Source organism: Leopardus geoffroyi, chromosome C1 (assembly GCF_018350155.1).
Source record: "Leopardus geoffroyi isolate Oge1 chromosome C1, O.geoffroyi_Oge1_pat1.0, whole genome shotgun sequence".
Classification (NCBI taxonomy): domain Eukaryota; kingdom Metazoa; phylum Chordata; class Mammalia; order Carnivora; family Felidae; genus Leopardus; species Leopardus geoffroyi.
The window spans coordinates 9,027,973-9,044,534 of NC_059328.1; the positions used below are offsets into that span (position 1 = coordinate 9,027,973).

At 46.2% G+C, this 16,562-nt stretch overlaps 1 protein-coding gene across 7 annotated transcripts in view; it reads left to right on the forward strand.

Annotated features, from left to right (window-relative positions):
• The window catches only part of VPS13D (vacuolar protein sorting 13 homolog D), a 257,770-nt gene that overhangs the window by 11,253 nt on the left and 229,955 nt on the right, over window positions 1-16,562 (forward strand). For 6 of the 7 annotated variants that reach the window (XM_045475674.1, XM_045475679.1, XM_045475675.1 and 3 more), the window contains exons 4-13: window positions 1,207-1,397; window positions 1,497-1,577; window positions 4,788-4,904; window positions 7,409-7,513; window positions 9,419-9,589; window positions 10,028-10,128; window positions 11,142-11,310; window positions 13,916-14,017; window positions 14,173-14,374; window positions 15,357-15,536. In XM_045475674.1, coding sequence (XP_045331630.1) covers window positions 1,207-1,397; window positions 1,497-1,577; window positions 4,788-4,904; window positions 7,409-7,513; window positions 9,419-9,589; window positions 10,028-10,128; window positions 11,142-11,310; window positions 13,916-14,017; window positions 14,173-14,374; window positions 15,357-15,536 — 1,419 coding nt within the window. Of the gene's footprint in view, window positions 1-1,206; window positions 1,398-1,496; window positions 1,578-4,787; window positions 4,905-7,298; window positions 7,514-9,418; window positions 9,590-10,027; window positions 10,129-11,141; window positions 11,311-13,915; window positions 14,018-14,172; window positions 14,375-15,356; window positions 15,537-16,562 lie in introns of those variants that run through there. The other variant, XM_045475681.1, reaches the window with a different exon arrangement.

A 16,562-nucleotide genomic window follows, 5' to 3' on the forward strand; every position in this document is an offset into this window, starting at 1 on the left:
CCCATATTGAGTGTGGAGCCTACTTAAAAAAAAAAAAAAAAAGAAACCCAGAGCTCCCAATAAAGCTCCCTCCAAAATTAAAAAAACAAAGAAAAACTTACTTTCATTTTTCTAGATAAAATCCAAATTAAAATGTTTTTCATTATTTGTTGCCACATTTCTTAACTTGTTACTGGATTACACAGTCACTTGGTGTTAATGATATTTTATCTTTAACAGGTCAATCCTACTTGAATTCTAGATCTTAGAAGGAAATGATCACCTTCTGATAACATATGTTTCAGAGATACGATATTAGTTGGGCCGTGTGGATCTTTGAGAGCCATTAGGACAGTTCAGATGTTCTTTTTTTTTTTTAAGTTTATTTATTTATTTTGAGAGAGAGTACAGGAGGGGCAGAGGGAGAAGGAGAGAGAGAATACCAAGCGGGCTCTGCATCGCCAGCACAGAGCCCAACCTGGGGCTCGAACTCATGAACCGTGAGATCATGACCTGAGCCGAAATCGAGGGTCAGACGCTTAACCGATTGAGCCACCCAGGTGCCACCAGTTCAGATAGTTTTATGCACTGTTGTTAGTAGGACATGCCTTTTACTAATTGTCTTTAAAGAAGGCCTGTATCCTAGGAAGCTCGGCTAGAAATGGTGGGACTGGGAAAATCCTATCACGGTCCTAGCAGGCCATTTAGTTTCGCGTCATCCTGTGTTCTCCTGAAGGATCAGAATTCGTTCTCAACAGAGTGCCACTGCAGGACCGCCCGCGCTGCAGTTGGTATGTTCAAGACCGGACGTATCGTAAGCCCGGTAACTCCCAAGAAGTGCTTCTCCACCAGCCAACTAATAACCAACGAGAAATGAGTTTAGTGCTCTTAGGCTTGTGCGGGTGCTATGGGGAGAAAGACACCCCAACGTCGTTTAAGATGTAGGTTAGTTGGGGAAGAGGCAGTGCACAGAGGAGAGGTGTTGCGTTTGATAGGGTGAAGTCGCTGCACTTTTTCCAGCTTCTAGTTTATTGGGTCTTGTTCTTACAGATGTCAGTGTACTAACTTCTGTCTCCCACGTACGAGAACCTGCTGCCTATTTTCGTAGATTAAACAATGAATTGTAAAAGTACTGATGCTTCTTACAGAAAACTGGAAGAATACAGAAAAATAGAAAGAAGTGCCAACACTGTGTGTCGGCATTTCACGAGATTTTGCTTTTCCCAGGCTTGATTGGGAAGGTGACTCTTCAGATTCCCTTTTATCGCCCCCACGTGGACCCTTGGGTGATCTCCATCTCCAGCCTTCACTTAATTGGAGCCCCTGAAAAGCTAGAGGATTTCGATGATGAGAAGGAGAAGCTCTTGGAGAGGGAGCGCAAGAAGGCTCTGCTTCAAGCCCTGGAGGACAGATGGAAGGCAAGCCACACCCCCCTCGGCCACCAGAGCAGCTGCGGGCGAGGCACAGCATGTGAGCAGAGCATTGGACGCGGCTAACCCTCGCTCTTTCCTTTGTAGAATGAACGCCAGCGGAAGGGGGAGTCCTACTGGTATTCAGTCACTGCCTCAGTAGTTACGAGAATTGTGGAGAATATCGAAGTAAGTCCTACTGACTTTTATGAAGTATGAACACGACGGGGACTTCTCAGGCTTACGAGTGTGTGCTCCTTAGTACTTGGTTTCTCGTGGGCTTAACTGATGCGGGGTATGCGGTGCCACGGCTGACCGCTCAGGTGTGCCCTTTTATAGGCAGTGCCAGGAGGGAAACCCGAAGAGCAAGCCTCCAGCCCTGGGCAGACAGATTTTTCTTGCTCCGGCTCGTGCGAGTAGGAGTTTCATTTTCACTCACCTTGTACTTCACTTTGTTCTTGAGTGTCGCCCTCTTCTTGCTACAGGATGTACCTCCTAAGAAGCCGGGTCACCTGCACCTTCGTGACTGATTCTTCTAGGGCAAATCACTTAATCTCTCTGGTCTCGGTTTCTTCCTCTGTACAATGAGAGAGGTCGGATACGTGGTTTCTAGTGGGTGGCGTAGTGAATTGCGAGCAGCCCACTGAGGTGTTTCATCTCTCACTGACGTTTCTGGTGGCAGGTTGATGAGGTGGCAGGTGCTCGGGCTGCTGGCCACATTTTCTGCTTTAATTACAATTTTGTTTTGTCCTCAAAAACTAGATCAGGGTCCACACTGATGTTCATGAATGCCATAAGAGTAAGGCTGTACTTATTACTACATCCGGGGTTTTCTTGCATTGCCAAGGTGACAGAGGCCAAAATGGTTTCAGGGTACACCACTTCCCCCCAAAATGCAGTCTGAGGTTGTTGGTTTCACAACTGTCAGAACGTTGACAAAGATTGGTACATTTGAGGTGAGTGCTTTGAATTGTTTTAGGCAGTTGTATTTTTAAGTTTTTTTTAGCTTTCATTAATTTTAAATAGTTCATTATTTTTATTTTTAATAATAGCTTTATTGAGATTTAGTTAACATTCCATAAAGTTCATACTTAAAAAAAATTTTTTTTTTTAATGTTTGAGAGACAGAGCACGAGCAAGGAAGGGGCAGAGAGAGAGAGACAGAGAGACAGAGGGAGACACAGAATCCAAAGCAGGCTCCAGGCCCTGAGCTGTCAGCACAGAGCCCGACGTGAGGCTTGAACTCACGAACCATGAGATTATGACCTGAGCTGGAGTTGGACGCTTAACTGACTGAGCCACCTAGGCGCCCCATAAAGTTCACAGACTTTTAACATGTACACTCCAGTGTTTTTTAGTGTATTTACAAAGTGCCTAGATTACCACTCTCTAATTCCAAAACACCTTCATTACCCCAAAAAGAAACTTCATGCCCACTTAGTAGCTACTCCCATTTCTCCTCTCCCTCTAGCCCCCCTCTAATCTATCTTCTTTATGGAAATTGCCTGGTTTGAACATCTCATATCCGTGTGATCGTTCATCACGTGGCCTTTTGCGTCTGGCTTCTTGCACTTGGCATAATACTTTCAAGGTTCATCCGTGTTGTGGCATGTACCAGCACTTTATTCCTGTTTAAGACTGAATAAAGTGTTCCCGTGTATGGATTGTCAAAGATAAACGAAGCTGGATGTTAGTTAAAGCAGTGAAAACAGATTTTATTCAGTAACTACTGACAGAAGTGGCAGGAGCAGAGCTCTGTTCCAGTTTGCACAGAGGTGACTAGGCCTTTTAAAGGGAGAGTGAGGTGGGATCGGTGGGGGGGGGGCTCAGGTGAAGAATTCTAAAAGGTCAGTGTCAATGTGATAAGGCCAGCTGAATCTGCTGGCTGGGCTTCTGTGCTCCCACAGAGATTGGGAGACAGGGCCTCTCCTTCCTGATGATTACATTTCAGAGGAATGGCTTTCATGTCCTTGATTGTAGGAGATACACACACATCTCATAGGGACCGAGAAAGGATTCACAATTGTAAGCCCTTCTGGGTCAATGCTTTTAAGAAAGGGAGGTCAGGGACCTATTGTCAGGCGTTGGCTGGAACAAACAGCCCTGAGCCTTTCCAGACAGGAACTCAGGAGGAGGCCGGCATGTCCCAGGCACGCAGCTTTAGGCTGCTAGAAACCTCCTCAAAGTGCAGGAGTTTGAATGGAGTATTCATACTGAGGGTTTTTGCGGTTTTCAGGCTATACTACATTGTGTTTATCTGCTTATCAGTTGATGGACATTTGGGCTGTTTCCACTTTTTAGCTATTGTAAATAATGCTGGTATAAACATTCGTGTATGTGGTTTTGTGTGCATATATGTTTTCAGTTTTCTTAAGTACATACCTAGGAGTAGAATTGTGGAGTCATATGGTAACTCTGTGTTTAATTTCATGAGGAACTGACAGACTGTTTTCCAAAGGGGCTGTGCTGTTTTACAATTTCACCATTTAACGGATGAACTTTTTAATTTCTCCACATCCTCCTCAACACTTGTTACTGTCTATCTTTTGATAATAACCAGACTAGTGGGTATGAGGTGGTACCTCACTGTGGTTTTGACTTGCCTTTCCTTAACGGCTAATGTTGAACATCTTTCCATGTGCTTATGGCCGCTTGTGTATCTTTTTTGAGAAATGTCTATCCAGATCCCATTTCCATTGAAAACATTGGTTTATTTTATTTTTTTAATTATTAAAAAGTTTTTAAATTTTCTTTTCTTGAGGAAGTGTGAGCCGGGGAGAGGGGCAGAGGGGGAGAGAGACAGAATCCGAAGCAGGCTCCACATTCAGTAGAGAGCTGGACGTGGGGCTTGATCCCATGACCGTGGGATCGTGGCCTGAGCCCAAATTGAATGCTCAGTTGACTGAGCCACCCAGGTGCCCTGGTTTATTTGTTTACTGTTGGGTGGCAAGTGTTCCTTGTGTATTTTGGGATTCTAGTCCCTTATTAGATGTATGATTTGCAGATATTTTCTCTCATCCTATGGGTTGTCTTTTCGCTTTCTGTTAACGATTTTTAATTCACTGAAGCAGAGTGCCTTTTCTGTAGCCCACCCGCAGGGGCAAGGGGAAGTAAACAGGTACAAAGTGTATGTGCCCTCCTGGTGTTCCTGAGTCTAGGTGCCGGGACACTGGGGCAAGATTAAGGTATCGTAGGAGAGGGCAGGCCAGTTATCTAGATCCAGTGGTATTTCTTTGAATGTTTCTTTAAGGGGTCTTCTGGAACGGTGTGTGTGCCCTAAGCATTTGTGTACTACCTGCTGTAGTTTACTTAAATGCTAAGGGCAGTTTGACGTCTCCCTGTGGTATTCTACCTGCAGCATATGTCAAAGTGCATTTTCCTTTTTTCTCCCCCTTGCAGTTAAAAATTCAAGATGTCCATTTGCGCTTTGAAGATGGCGTTACCAATCCGTCCCATCCTTTTGCATTTGGCATCTGTATTAAGAATGTGTCCATGCAGAATGCTGTGAATGAGCCTGTGAGTATGAACTGGCCCACTAACCAGGAAGAAAGCACTGGTTTTAGGGAATTTGGGGTCCTGCCTTCGTCGTTTCGTGTTATGTAAAGGAGGCTGCGTTCTTCCTCACCAAGTTCTTGGGTGGCTGTGCGCGCCTCTTGTCTGTGCCAACAGATTAATTTACCAAAATAGGAAAATGGCTCATTTTCTCTGACCTTTTGTTACTTCGCTCATCCGTTCAACGTTGCTGCGGCCCCATTTATCTTGTGCCTGAAGAAACGGAGTCCTCATACTGTGTGCACCTCTGGGGGTAAACTCTTTCCGTTTCACAGATTCAGCCATCCTCTGGGAATACTCGTCGATGCCTTGCACGTCTTGAACTCCATTCTCCACCTCCTTTTGGCCTCCTGGTTCGTGGGCTTTACCTGCGGGACACCTCTGTGGTGTTTTAGTGTCACAACCAAAATTATCCCGTTATGTTCCATTGGCCCATTTTACGTCCCTGAAACCAGCTTTTTCCCTTTATTCTCTAACATGTTATGGAGTATTAAAACACACGAAACTAACCTCTTTTGAGCCCTTTCCCATGCCAGGCACTTTTCTTAGTGCTTCACGTGATTAACCTCGTTGAATATTCAGTGCTCTTTACCGCACCTCTGTCAGCCTCCTCCTACACACAGCCGAAGATGCTAAGGTGCACAGCGATGGAGTGGAAGGGCCAGGTCCTGAAGCTGTGTGGCCCAGCTGCCAAGTGGGGGTTTGCAAACTGTGGACTGGAGAGCAAAGTCCCCCCACTCCCCCTTCTTGTCTGTAAAGAATTACCGGATCGCTGCCACACCCGTCATTTACATGTTGTCCAGGGCTGCCTTTGTGCTCTGGTGGGCAGAGTTGAGTAGTTACAAGCGCAACTCCACGGTCCGTGAAGGCTTCTTCACATTTGCTCTCTGGCCCTTTGTGGAAGTTTGCCATCCCTGCTCCGGAGCGTGTGTTCTGAGCCACTGCACTGATCTCCAGAAACCCGGGCTCCTCCTTTTGCTTCTTGTTCCTCAACTTCCATATCCACCTGCTCACAGCACCCTGCCAGTTTTCCTTGCACAAGGTCTCAAATGTGTCCCTTCCTCGTATCCTCACGGCCACTGTCTCACTTTAGGATCCTGTAAATTTTGGCCCAGGCTGATAAAATATCCCCTTGCTTCCATCCCAGGGATAAAATATCCCCTTGCTTCCATCCCAGGCCCTTGGTTCTTTCTAAACCAGTGCTTCCCAGACTCTTCCACATCACGGCCCACATGGAAATACAATATTATTTGTACAGGGCGCTGGGGCAAATGCATGTGGCTGCTTGAGGCTGGAGGTGGTTAGGCAGATGTTTCTAAAATGTAACTGGAACCTGTAAACTTGCTCATTTCTCGATCCACTCGTGATTCGTTTTCTCTAGCACACCGAAGGGGAAAGCTCTACTTTGCAGTGTTGCCAGAGTTCTGTTTCTGAACAGAACAGATACCTAAGCCTGGTGCATGCCTACCTCAAAACCCTCCATGGCTCCATGGCTCCTCGAGTGTGAAGTCCAGACTCCTTAGTATGGCATCCACTTCCTTTCCTTGTGTATTCGTTTCCTAGGGCTGCCTTCACAAATTACCATGAACAAAATGGCTTATAACGACAGAAATTTATTCTCTTTAATCCTGGAGGCCTGAAGTCCGGAATCAAGGTGTTTGCCGGGTCGGTTCCATCTGGAGGCTCTGTGGGAGAAACTGCCCCTCCTTGCTTCTGATGGCTAACCTCGGCGTTCCGTGGCTTGTGGATGCATCACTCCATCCCTGCCTCTGTCGTGTGGTCTTCCTCCCCCATGTGTCTGCCTTCTCTTCTCAGAAGGGCATCGGTCATTAGATGAGGGCCCACCCTCGTCTGGTATGACCTCGTTTTAATTTGATTACATCAGTAAAGACCCTATTTCCAAATAATGTCCCATTCACAGGTTCCAGGAGGACATGAAGTTTTTGGGGGAGGGAAACCACTTAACCCAGCACACCTGGGTATTGTCAGCACTTAGCACCCCACCCCACATGTGTGTCCGTGCCTGTGTATCAGTGCTGCCCCCACATCGAGAGGACAGCGCTCCCATCACACATGTAGTCCCCATCCTCTGAAGATATCACGCCTTTCGTACGGTAGACCTTGCACTCTGACATGTGTCCCCGTCCTTCCCCCCCCGCCCTGTGCTAGAAACATACCCGTCTTTTGATGCTTATTCCCCCGGTGACATTTTCGCTTTTGTTTGCTTATAGCATCTTCTCTATTCTTCTGCTTTCCCTCTGCTCGATTAAAATTGTGCCATGCCTGTCTCCCTAGTTAGCTAGATTTGGAAAACCGTAAGAGCAAAACCCATGTTTTAATTCAGTTTTGTATCCCCAGCACCTTGCCAAGTGCCTGACACATGCTTCCTCAGAAGTGGTTTGTTGAATGAGTGAATGGAGTTTGTGAATGAAGAGAGTCATCTTATTTTCTTCCCTGTTTTACCCCAGGTACAGAAGTTAATGCGGAAAAAACAACTAGATGTGGCAGAGTTTAGCATCTATTGGGATGTCGATTGCACTTTATTGGGGGATTTGCCTCAGGTGGAGTTACAGGTATGACTCTGGCAGAAGGCTTTATTGGAACACAGCACTGGAGTGTGGGGTCCCTGCCACGCCGGTGTTTGTTCTCTGTGGCTGTGGTCCTCATCCCATCCCACTCTTCGTCCATCGGCATCCATGCTCAAGTGGGTTTGCTTGAGGAACTTGGTATGCATGTAATTCTGAACAATATGTAGTGTTTGGGGTATGTTTCACATTTATATTGCATTGTAGATTTCTTTTTTTCCACTTAAAGCTGTGGTTTTTTTTTTGTTTTTTTTTTTTTTTTTTTCAACGTTTATTCATTTTTGGGACAGAGAGAGACAGAGCATGAACGGGGGAGGGGCAGAGAGAGAGGGAGACACAGAATCGGAAACAGGCTCCAGGCTCTGAGCCATCAGCCCAGAGCCTGACGCGGGGCTCGAACTCACGGACCGCGAGATCGTGACCTGGCTGAAGTCGGACGCCTAACCGACTGCGCCACCGAGGCGCCCCTAAAGCTGTGTTTTTAAGATCGATCAAGATTGCTGTTTATATTTCTAGTTCATTGCCTCTGACCACTGCACAGTATTCCACGGTAGGCATCTAACATGTTATAGTTATCTAGTCTTTAAGCCATCACAAACTTGACCTCCAGATTTTCATTTTATTTTTTATTTATTTGTGGGTTTTTTTGACATCCAGATTTTATTTTAATTTTTTCAGTTTATTTTGAGAGAGGGTAAGAGACAGTGAGTGAGCTGGGGAAGGACAGAGAGAGAACCCCAAGCAGGCTATGCACTGCCGGCACAGAGCCTGATGTGGGGCTTCACCCCATGAACCTTGACATGACGTGAGCTGAGATCAAGAGGCGGACGTTCAACAACCGTCTGGGTTACCCAGGCGCCCCTTGACATCCAGATTTTAAGTGAACGAAGCACCAGATGTGATTCTCAAAGAAGAGCTTTCTTATATAAATGTTGAAACTTGCCCTTTGGTGGTATTCTTTTAAGAAATACTTAGAAAGTCATTAAAAACATGGGACATAAAGAATTACTGTTTGTGAAGGATAGAAAAAATTCCGAGTTTAATCTTCAGTAAAGAAATCGTAGGTGGTTTAAGCGGAATGGAGAAAAAGGACTCATGTTTTCCCCTCACCCAAGGTTTTCTTTGGCTTGCATGCTGTTGTACAGAATGGCTTTGTTTTGCTAATTCAATTAAATAAGTACTGTGCATCCATACAGTAGAGCCATTTACAGCTATAAAAAATAAGAACAAAGATCTTTATGATGAATATAGAATTGTCTCTAAGAGTTAGTGTTAAGTTTACAAAATTGAGGTAAAACAGCATATGTACCATTTGTATGAGAATAGTTAAAAAGCCAGAAAATCATTGAGTTCTCTGAACATACACAGAATGCCTCTGGTGGGATACATAAGAAACTGGTGTTATTGGTTGCTTCTGGGGAGAATAATTGGGTGGCTAGTGGATGGAGTCGGAAGGAGAGATTTCACCTTTTATTTGCCTTTCAGTTTTGAACCTTGTGAACATTTTACCTAATCAGAAATACAGATAAATTTTTAAAGAAATGCTGGAGAACTTTATGGGGTGCCTGGGTGGCTCAGTTGGTTAAGTGTCTGACTCTTGATTTCGGCCCAGGTCATGATCTCAAGGTTTGTGAGTTTGAGACTTGCGTGAAGTGAGCGAGGAGCCTGCTCGGGATTCTCTGTCTTCCTCTCTCTCTGCCCCTCCCCTGCTCTCTCTTTTTCTCTCTCTCTCAAAATAAATAAACATTAGGAGAAATGCTAGAGAGCTTTAGGTTCCCTGTTCTATCTTGATTTTGGATTCTGAGGTAGTATCCCCTAGATTAGATAACTACCAGCATGTAACTTGATCCTGAAAACATTTGCTGTAATGACAGACGTTCTTGTCACACCCAGGAGGCCATGGACAAGAGCATGGAGAGTCGCGATCATCACTACATCCTGGAACCTGTGTGTGCATCTGCTCTTTTGAAGAGAAATTGCTCCAAAGAACCTCTCAGGTCGCGACACACCCCCCGTATTGAATGTGATATTCATCTGGAGACCATCCCCTTGAAACTGTCTCAGGTACTCTCTTTCTTCCCAGTGGTTTATATTCTCCCTGTTGGACTGGTAACTGGGGCGAAAGAAGCACTTTGATAGAAGGGTCTAGATACTTCATAGCCCGTAGTGGGAAAGGAAGTGCACATGAGCCCATAGCTGTCTCCTCGGGTGCAAGATCCCACCGTGTGTTACACAGTTGGATCGGGTTGCCCTCAGGTTAGTTTTGATTTGGCGTTGAAGTGCTGAACTAAGAGTCTGTGAGTGACGGAGTACATCTGAATACCTCACTGTTCGTGGTCAGAGACCATTGCCACCTGATGCGGATATGTGGTCTCCAGTTTGCACTGGATTTCAGTTCAGCGGCTTGACCAATATGAATTGTTCTTGGTAGAGAGATGTCTTAACTGAGTAAACGAAACACGTCGGTTCTAACCTACTGATCTCTTAACCTCTGACGAAAAGCTGCAACACCGGCAAATCATGGAATTCCTCAAGGAGCTGGAACGGAAGGAGAGGCAGGTGAAGTTCCGAAAGTGGAAACCCAGAGTGGCTGTATCAGAGAAGTAAGGACCTGTAAATTACATGTTGTATGTGACATGTGTGTTACAGAATGCTTTTTTGTTTGAGGAGATGAGGAGCTAAAAACACGGTCGATTTTTCTGGCTGTTCCCATGCCATTTCTGTTGTTGATCTACGCTGGTGTTGTTGTCATACATGTAGTTGGTGTCGTGGGTTTACTGTCAGATGGAGTGTGGTGGAGTTAAAATCCTCTGCGCCTCGCTGAGCAAGTAGGCTGGTGTTGCTCGGGTGGGGTCTGACTGTGTAGGAAACACTTTGTAGTGGTCTTTGAACCTTCCTGCCTCTGTCTGTTTCCCGTGTTGTTAGGGCAGCATTTATGTAGTGCACTTTCTAACTTCTGTGGCAAAAAGGAGTCTTTTCCTGTTGTAGTGATAAACGTGATCAGTCCAATATATTAAAATTAAAAAAAAAATTTTTTTTTTTAACTTTGTTCATTTTTGAGAGACAGAGCATGAGTGGGGAAGGGGCAGAGAGAGAGGGAGACACAGAATCCGAAGCAGGCTCCAGGCTCTGAGCTGTCAGCACAGAGCCCCAGCGGGGCTCGAACTCACGAACTGCGAGATCATGACCTGAGCCTAAGTCGGACGCTCAACCGACTGCGCCACCCAGACGCCCCTAAAACTTTTAAAAGATTTGGATTAGTATCCAAATCCTTGCTGATCATCTTAAGATGGTCTTTACCTTGCGGTCACCAGTTGATTATCTGTCAGTGGATGGGACTTACATTATGGGTAATTGAGACCAATCGAGTATTATATTACAATTGACGTGTGGGTTGAGAATCTATTCTTTGATGTTCTTTGTCAGCAGATGGACTTTCGCCACATGTTGGGTTTAGCCTAATGTTAAAATGAGCTGCAGGCATAAAGTGCTGGCTGAGGAGAGAACAGAGATTTCAGAAGAGGAAGGAATAGGATTATGTGGATTGCCCTGGGTTGATGGCATTTTAGTTGCTTTTATTGTAAGAAGTAATTAACATTGTTATGCAACACCTCAGCTGCCGAGAATGGTGGTATTTCGCTTTGAATGCTAACCTGAATGAGATCAGAGAGGAGAGGAAGCGCTGTACCTGGGACTTCTTGTTACACCGTGCCCGCGACGCTGTGTCTTACACCGACAAATACTTCAGCAAGCTGAAAGGAGGCTTGCTGCCTGCGGACGACAAGGTGAGGGGGCTGTTGTCCTGCGTGTCATGTCTTCATTCAGAGGATAAAAACATCTCTCAAAAGCTGAAGAGAATGGAATCTTTGAGGAAATAGAGTCCCTGGCAAACGACTGTAATTTTAGAGGGTAGAGTTGGTTTTACTAGGTGAAAACTTCTCTGAAGGCCATGGCCCTGCCTTGGCCGGAAACATCCTCCACCTTCTGTTGCTGGAGGAGAGCCAGACCACGGTGGGGGAGGAATAAAGGTGGCCATGGTCCTGCCACACCTTTGTGTCACTCCCCTCTTCCCCTGGCTGCCTGTGTAGGACCCATCTCATCACCTGTGTCTCTTCAAAGCCTGGTCCTCATCAGTATTCTTTTCCTCCAGAGTCTTTGACTAATCCCTGTAGACTTTGGCCTGTATTTTCCCCAATCCCAGTTGACTTCATTGACCTTAGGTTTTTTGAGGTGGAGGCTAGGTGGAGGGGGTGAAGCAGGAGGTGAAGGCAAGGTCACTGTAGGGCTGGACGCCCTTAGAACCACTGTCCCTGGAGTCCTGGCGTGGGACTCCACTCCACTGCTTTAGTCTGTCTGCCCTCTGTCTCCTTGGGGAAGGGAGTGGGGATTGTTCTGTTCCTCGATTTGTCTTGGGTTTATGAGCAGCAGTTTTTGCGATAGCAATTTAGACCATGTCCAGTATTTTGGCACAGGTACTGTGTCTTAATGAACTGTTCTTTAGTAAACACTTCCAAGTTTCCCTTCAGCACCCGTCTCACTCAGCTCGGACTGCTATCACTAAATGCCACAGACCGAGGGCCTTAAACAGCAGCTGTGTATCTCACAGTTCTGGAGGCTGCGAAGTCCGAGATCAAGGTGCCAGTAGGGCTGGGTTCTGGCAACAGTCTCCTTGGGACTTGTAGACAGTTGCCTTCTCACTGTGTGCTCACGTGGCCTTTCTTGGGTGGAGAGAGATCTGTCTTCCTTTTCCTATAAGGGCACTAAACCGAATTATCTTCCAAAGGCCCCACCTTCAAATCCCATCACACTGGGGGTTATGTCTCCAACATTTGAATTTTGGGGGTCGCAAACATTCAGCCCGTAACAGCAACCCAGTGTGTGGTCACCAGTGGCAGTGCTGAGCCACTTGGTGCCCTGTGTCTCCTGCCGGCTCCCTGAGGCATGACCCACTCACTTGGTTAATGCCTTTTCCACCAGAGTCAGGCATGGTTACTGACACAGGAACCTTATGGAAAGGTTGGAATAAACCAGACATTTCGTTTTGGATGGTTTTCTTAAAGGCACAGGCAAAGACATGGAGGGAGAGAGAAGTATAAACTCACAGTGAGGGGAGAAAGTAAACATAATGGCCTTTTTCTTTAAAAAAATTTTTTTTTTAATGTTTGTTTATTTTTGAGAGAGAGAGAGAGAGAGAGAGACAGACAGACAGAGCATGAGTGGGGAAGGGGCAGAGAGAGAGGGAGACACAGACCCCAAAGCAGGCTCCAGGCTCTGAGCTGTCAATACAGAGCCCGATGCAGGGCTTGAACTCATGAACTGCAAGCTCATGCCCCGAGCCGAAGTTGGACTCCATCCAGGCGCCTCTTAATCTTCTTTTTATTGATGTTAGGGTGTAAGAAACAGTTTAGGACAGTTAATTCTACTTTCTTTTTTATCTTTGTACGTAGCTGGCCACCACTGTTCTTTCCTAACTGGCAGGAAGCACGTTAAGATGAGCACGTCCTTGCTGATGTCCCACATGACACGTACAGGAACTGTTTACACCGCACACTTACGGTGTAAACATGGTCCTCAGTTTCCTCATCTGAAGTGGGAGGGATACCAAATAGCCCCCTACTTTGAGTAACGGAGGTCACGCGCATGAAAACGCTTTGGCGCCTCTGTCGGGACCATGCACGCGGTAGTGTAGCGGCACCTACACTTCAGTTACTCCTTTTCTTTCTTTTCTTTTTTTAATTTTTTTTAATGCTTATTTATTTATATTTAAGAGAGAAAGAGGCAGAGCACAGCTGGAGAGGGGCAGAGAGATGGAGACAGAATCTGAAGCAGGCTGCAGGCTCTGAGCTGTCAGCATAGAGCCTGATGCGGGGCTCGAACTCACAAGCAATGAGATCATGACCTGAGCCGAAGTCGGACGCCCAACTGACTGAGCCACCCAGGCGCCCCTCTTTTTTTTTTTTAAAGTTTATTTACTTAGAGAGAGGAGGGGAGGGGCAGAGAGAGCGAGAGAGAGAGACGATCCCAAACAGGCTCAGCACTGTCAGCACCGGTGTAGGGCTTGAACTCACTAATCCAGAGATCATGACCTGAGCCAAAATCAAGAGTTGGACGCTCAACTGACTGAGCCACCCAGGCGCCCCCAGTTACTAATTTTCAACCAAGCACTGTTCTCTGCTCCTTCTGTAGTTGCTGTTAGTCCCCGGAGACCAAATAAAATCTATTGCATTGTGTGTGGAAAAGCTGAAACTATTCATCTTCACTGTTCCTTGCCTTTAAGTGGGAATGTTGGGCCCAGATAGATTCCCTCACAGTACTTGTGGTCAGTGAAGGTGTCCAGTTTCTCTGGAGCTATAAGACCCATTTTGTTTGTTTTGTTTTAACCCAAAACAGGAGGAAATGTGTCGGATTGAAGAGGAACAGAGCTTTGAGGAGTTGAAGATTTTGCGTGAACTGGTTCATGAACGATTTCACAAACAAGAAGAATTGGCAGAGGTAAGAAATCCTCTGTGAGAAGATGTGTTCAGAGCCAACGCGTTCAGAATGCTTCAGTTTCGATGTGCTTCTCTGGGGGCAAAGAATAGTCAGTGGCGCATGACCTCTTGTTTCTGTCTTGGGGACTCATGTTTGCTCATTTCTGGTTGACACAGAGCCTACGAGAGCCTCAATTTGATTCTCCAGGCGACTCTCCTGGGGACCCAGAGCCCAGCGGAGGCAGCTGGATGCTGCAGTACCTTCAGTCCTGGTTTCCTGGCTGGGGAGGCTGGTCCGGGCAGCAGAGCCCTGAGGGGAGAGTGGTCGAGGGTCTTTCAGCAGAACAGCATGAACAGTGGAACCCAGAGGAGATCCTAGGTAAGGGGGAGCTGGCCCTCACTTCCCTGCCCTGGCCCAGTTGCTAAGGGAGACACTTGGTTCATCAGAATTCGTCTGTTATTTGTGCAATGGCCCGTGGTATTTTTCAAATGAAAAAAGTAGACATTTGGGGCCCCTGGGTGGCTGAGTTGGTTAAGCGTCTGACTTCGAGGTCATGATCTTGTAGTCCGTGAGTTTGAGCCCCGCGTCAGGCTCTGTGCTGACAGCTCAGAGCCTGGAACCTGCTTTGGATTCTATGTCTCCCTCTCTCGCTGCCCTCTCTCCCTCCCTCCCTCTGTCTCTCTCTCTTTCTCTCTCTCAAAAATTAACATTAAAAAAAATAGACATTTGTAAAATGGTTTGTGTCATGTTCACAGATTCAGATGGAGGAAATTTTGAGAGATACTTCATCTGCAACTTTGTCACTAAATTTGAATAATTAGCACAGTTTCAGGTAGATCTGAGGGGTCATGATTGTAGGAGAACTGAGCAAGTTCAAAAGGTTTAAGCTCTGAAGCTTGAATATCGGTCCAGGGCTGCTCTTCAGACCCACGCTGTCCGTTTTGGTAGCCGTAGTCACAGATGGCTATTTAGGTTTAAATTAATTAAAATTAAGAAGAATTCTTTTCTGTTTCAAGCCACGTTAGCCGCGGTGCTCGAAGGCACTTGCGGTTGGCGGCTCCTGTGCTGGACAGCGCGGACGTGGAACATGTCACTGTGTCGGGCGTGCTGTGTTGCTGATGTCGTACTTTGTCATGAATCTTAATATCCTTCCTTGTTTGAGGATAAGTTGATAAGATCTCTTATAAAATAGTTAGGATCGTTTTACATCAGGAATGAAACAGTCATCCATGACTTTGGGGTTCTTCCTGAGAAAAGGGGGAGATAGTTCAGTAACGTCATCGTAACTTTGGTAGCGTGCCTGGTGGTGCCATTTTAATTGTCCCGTTTTCCCCTAAAGTCTTTTCTTCCTCACGCTCAGGCACTGAGGAGTTTTTTGACCCCACTGCCGACGCCTCCTGTGTGAACACGTATACGAAGCGGGACCACATCTTTGCCAGACTGAACTTGCAGCTACAGCGGGGCACTGTGACCTTGCTGCACCAGGAGCCGGGCGCCCTGCAGACGCAGGAGAGCGCGTTTATGCAGCTCGAGTTTTCAGGTGCTGCCCCCAGGGAACCGCCTGATGCTGTTTCTCTCCCCTGGCACCAGGGTCCACTGGAGTCTCCTTATTCGTGGTTGTTATGTTCTAGAAAGTTGCGGTGAGCACTGAATGATTGACTGCTGAGTCAGTGCCACTAGGGGGTGTACGAGGTTAGGTGCCTGCCAGCCTCTGGTCAGAACATCCACCAAGGGATCGGTACAGAATCTTGTTTCTTGTGTGTCTGTGTTTAAAGACACTTATTTAACATGTGTCGTTGAGACATTAATACTGAGCTCGTGGCCAGCGGCACCGTAACTCGTGCCTGAGTGAAGCTCGTCTACCGTAAGGCACAGCGCTTCACTATGCTTGGGGGCCATTTTAAATGGTGAAATCACCAACAGAAAGCACAAAAATGCAAAAAACTTGGCACTAAATAGACCATGAGAGGGGCTCTTGTGTGCCGTGTGAACCAAGCCTAGCCAGGAAGGCAGAGCAGTGCTGCCTGCTTCGGCCGCGAGCAGGCATGTCAGCGGACTCAGGTTTCTTTCTGCTCTGCGCGTGTCCTGAGAAGCACAGTGAAGGTTGATCTCGGGTTATAAATAAATTTTAGTGAGTAGGTAAATTCACAAAACTGAAACCCATGAAATAACGAGGATTGACCATGTTTGACCTGCTGTTGTGACTTTGAATTAAAGATGTATAAATGTGCAGGCATTGGTTTTTCACATCTCGCCAATATTTTTATTTTGGTCCATAAGATAGCCACATATCTCAGTAATATAAAGGTGACTGATCAGCAGTTTGTTTGACTTCATAATCTTGAGAGCTGAGATTTCATAAACGTAGTGTGAACCAGCAGATTGCTTGAACTTCATTGTAATATGCTCTGTTTAGAATTCATGCTGTTAGGCAACTTCTCATATTCCTTATGTGTTCGTGTAGAGAGATTTATATGCACCTATCGATATATAAATAGGATTTTTTGTTCTGTTTTCGAGGCAAAAGACTCCATGATACTTAATTGTCCTCTGCGAAATATTGTAT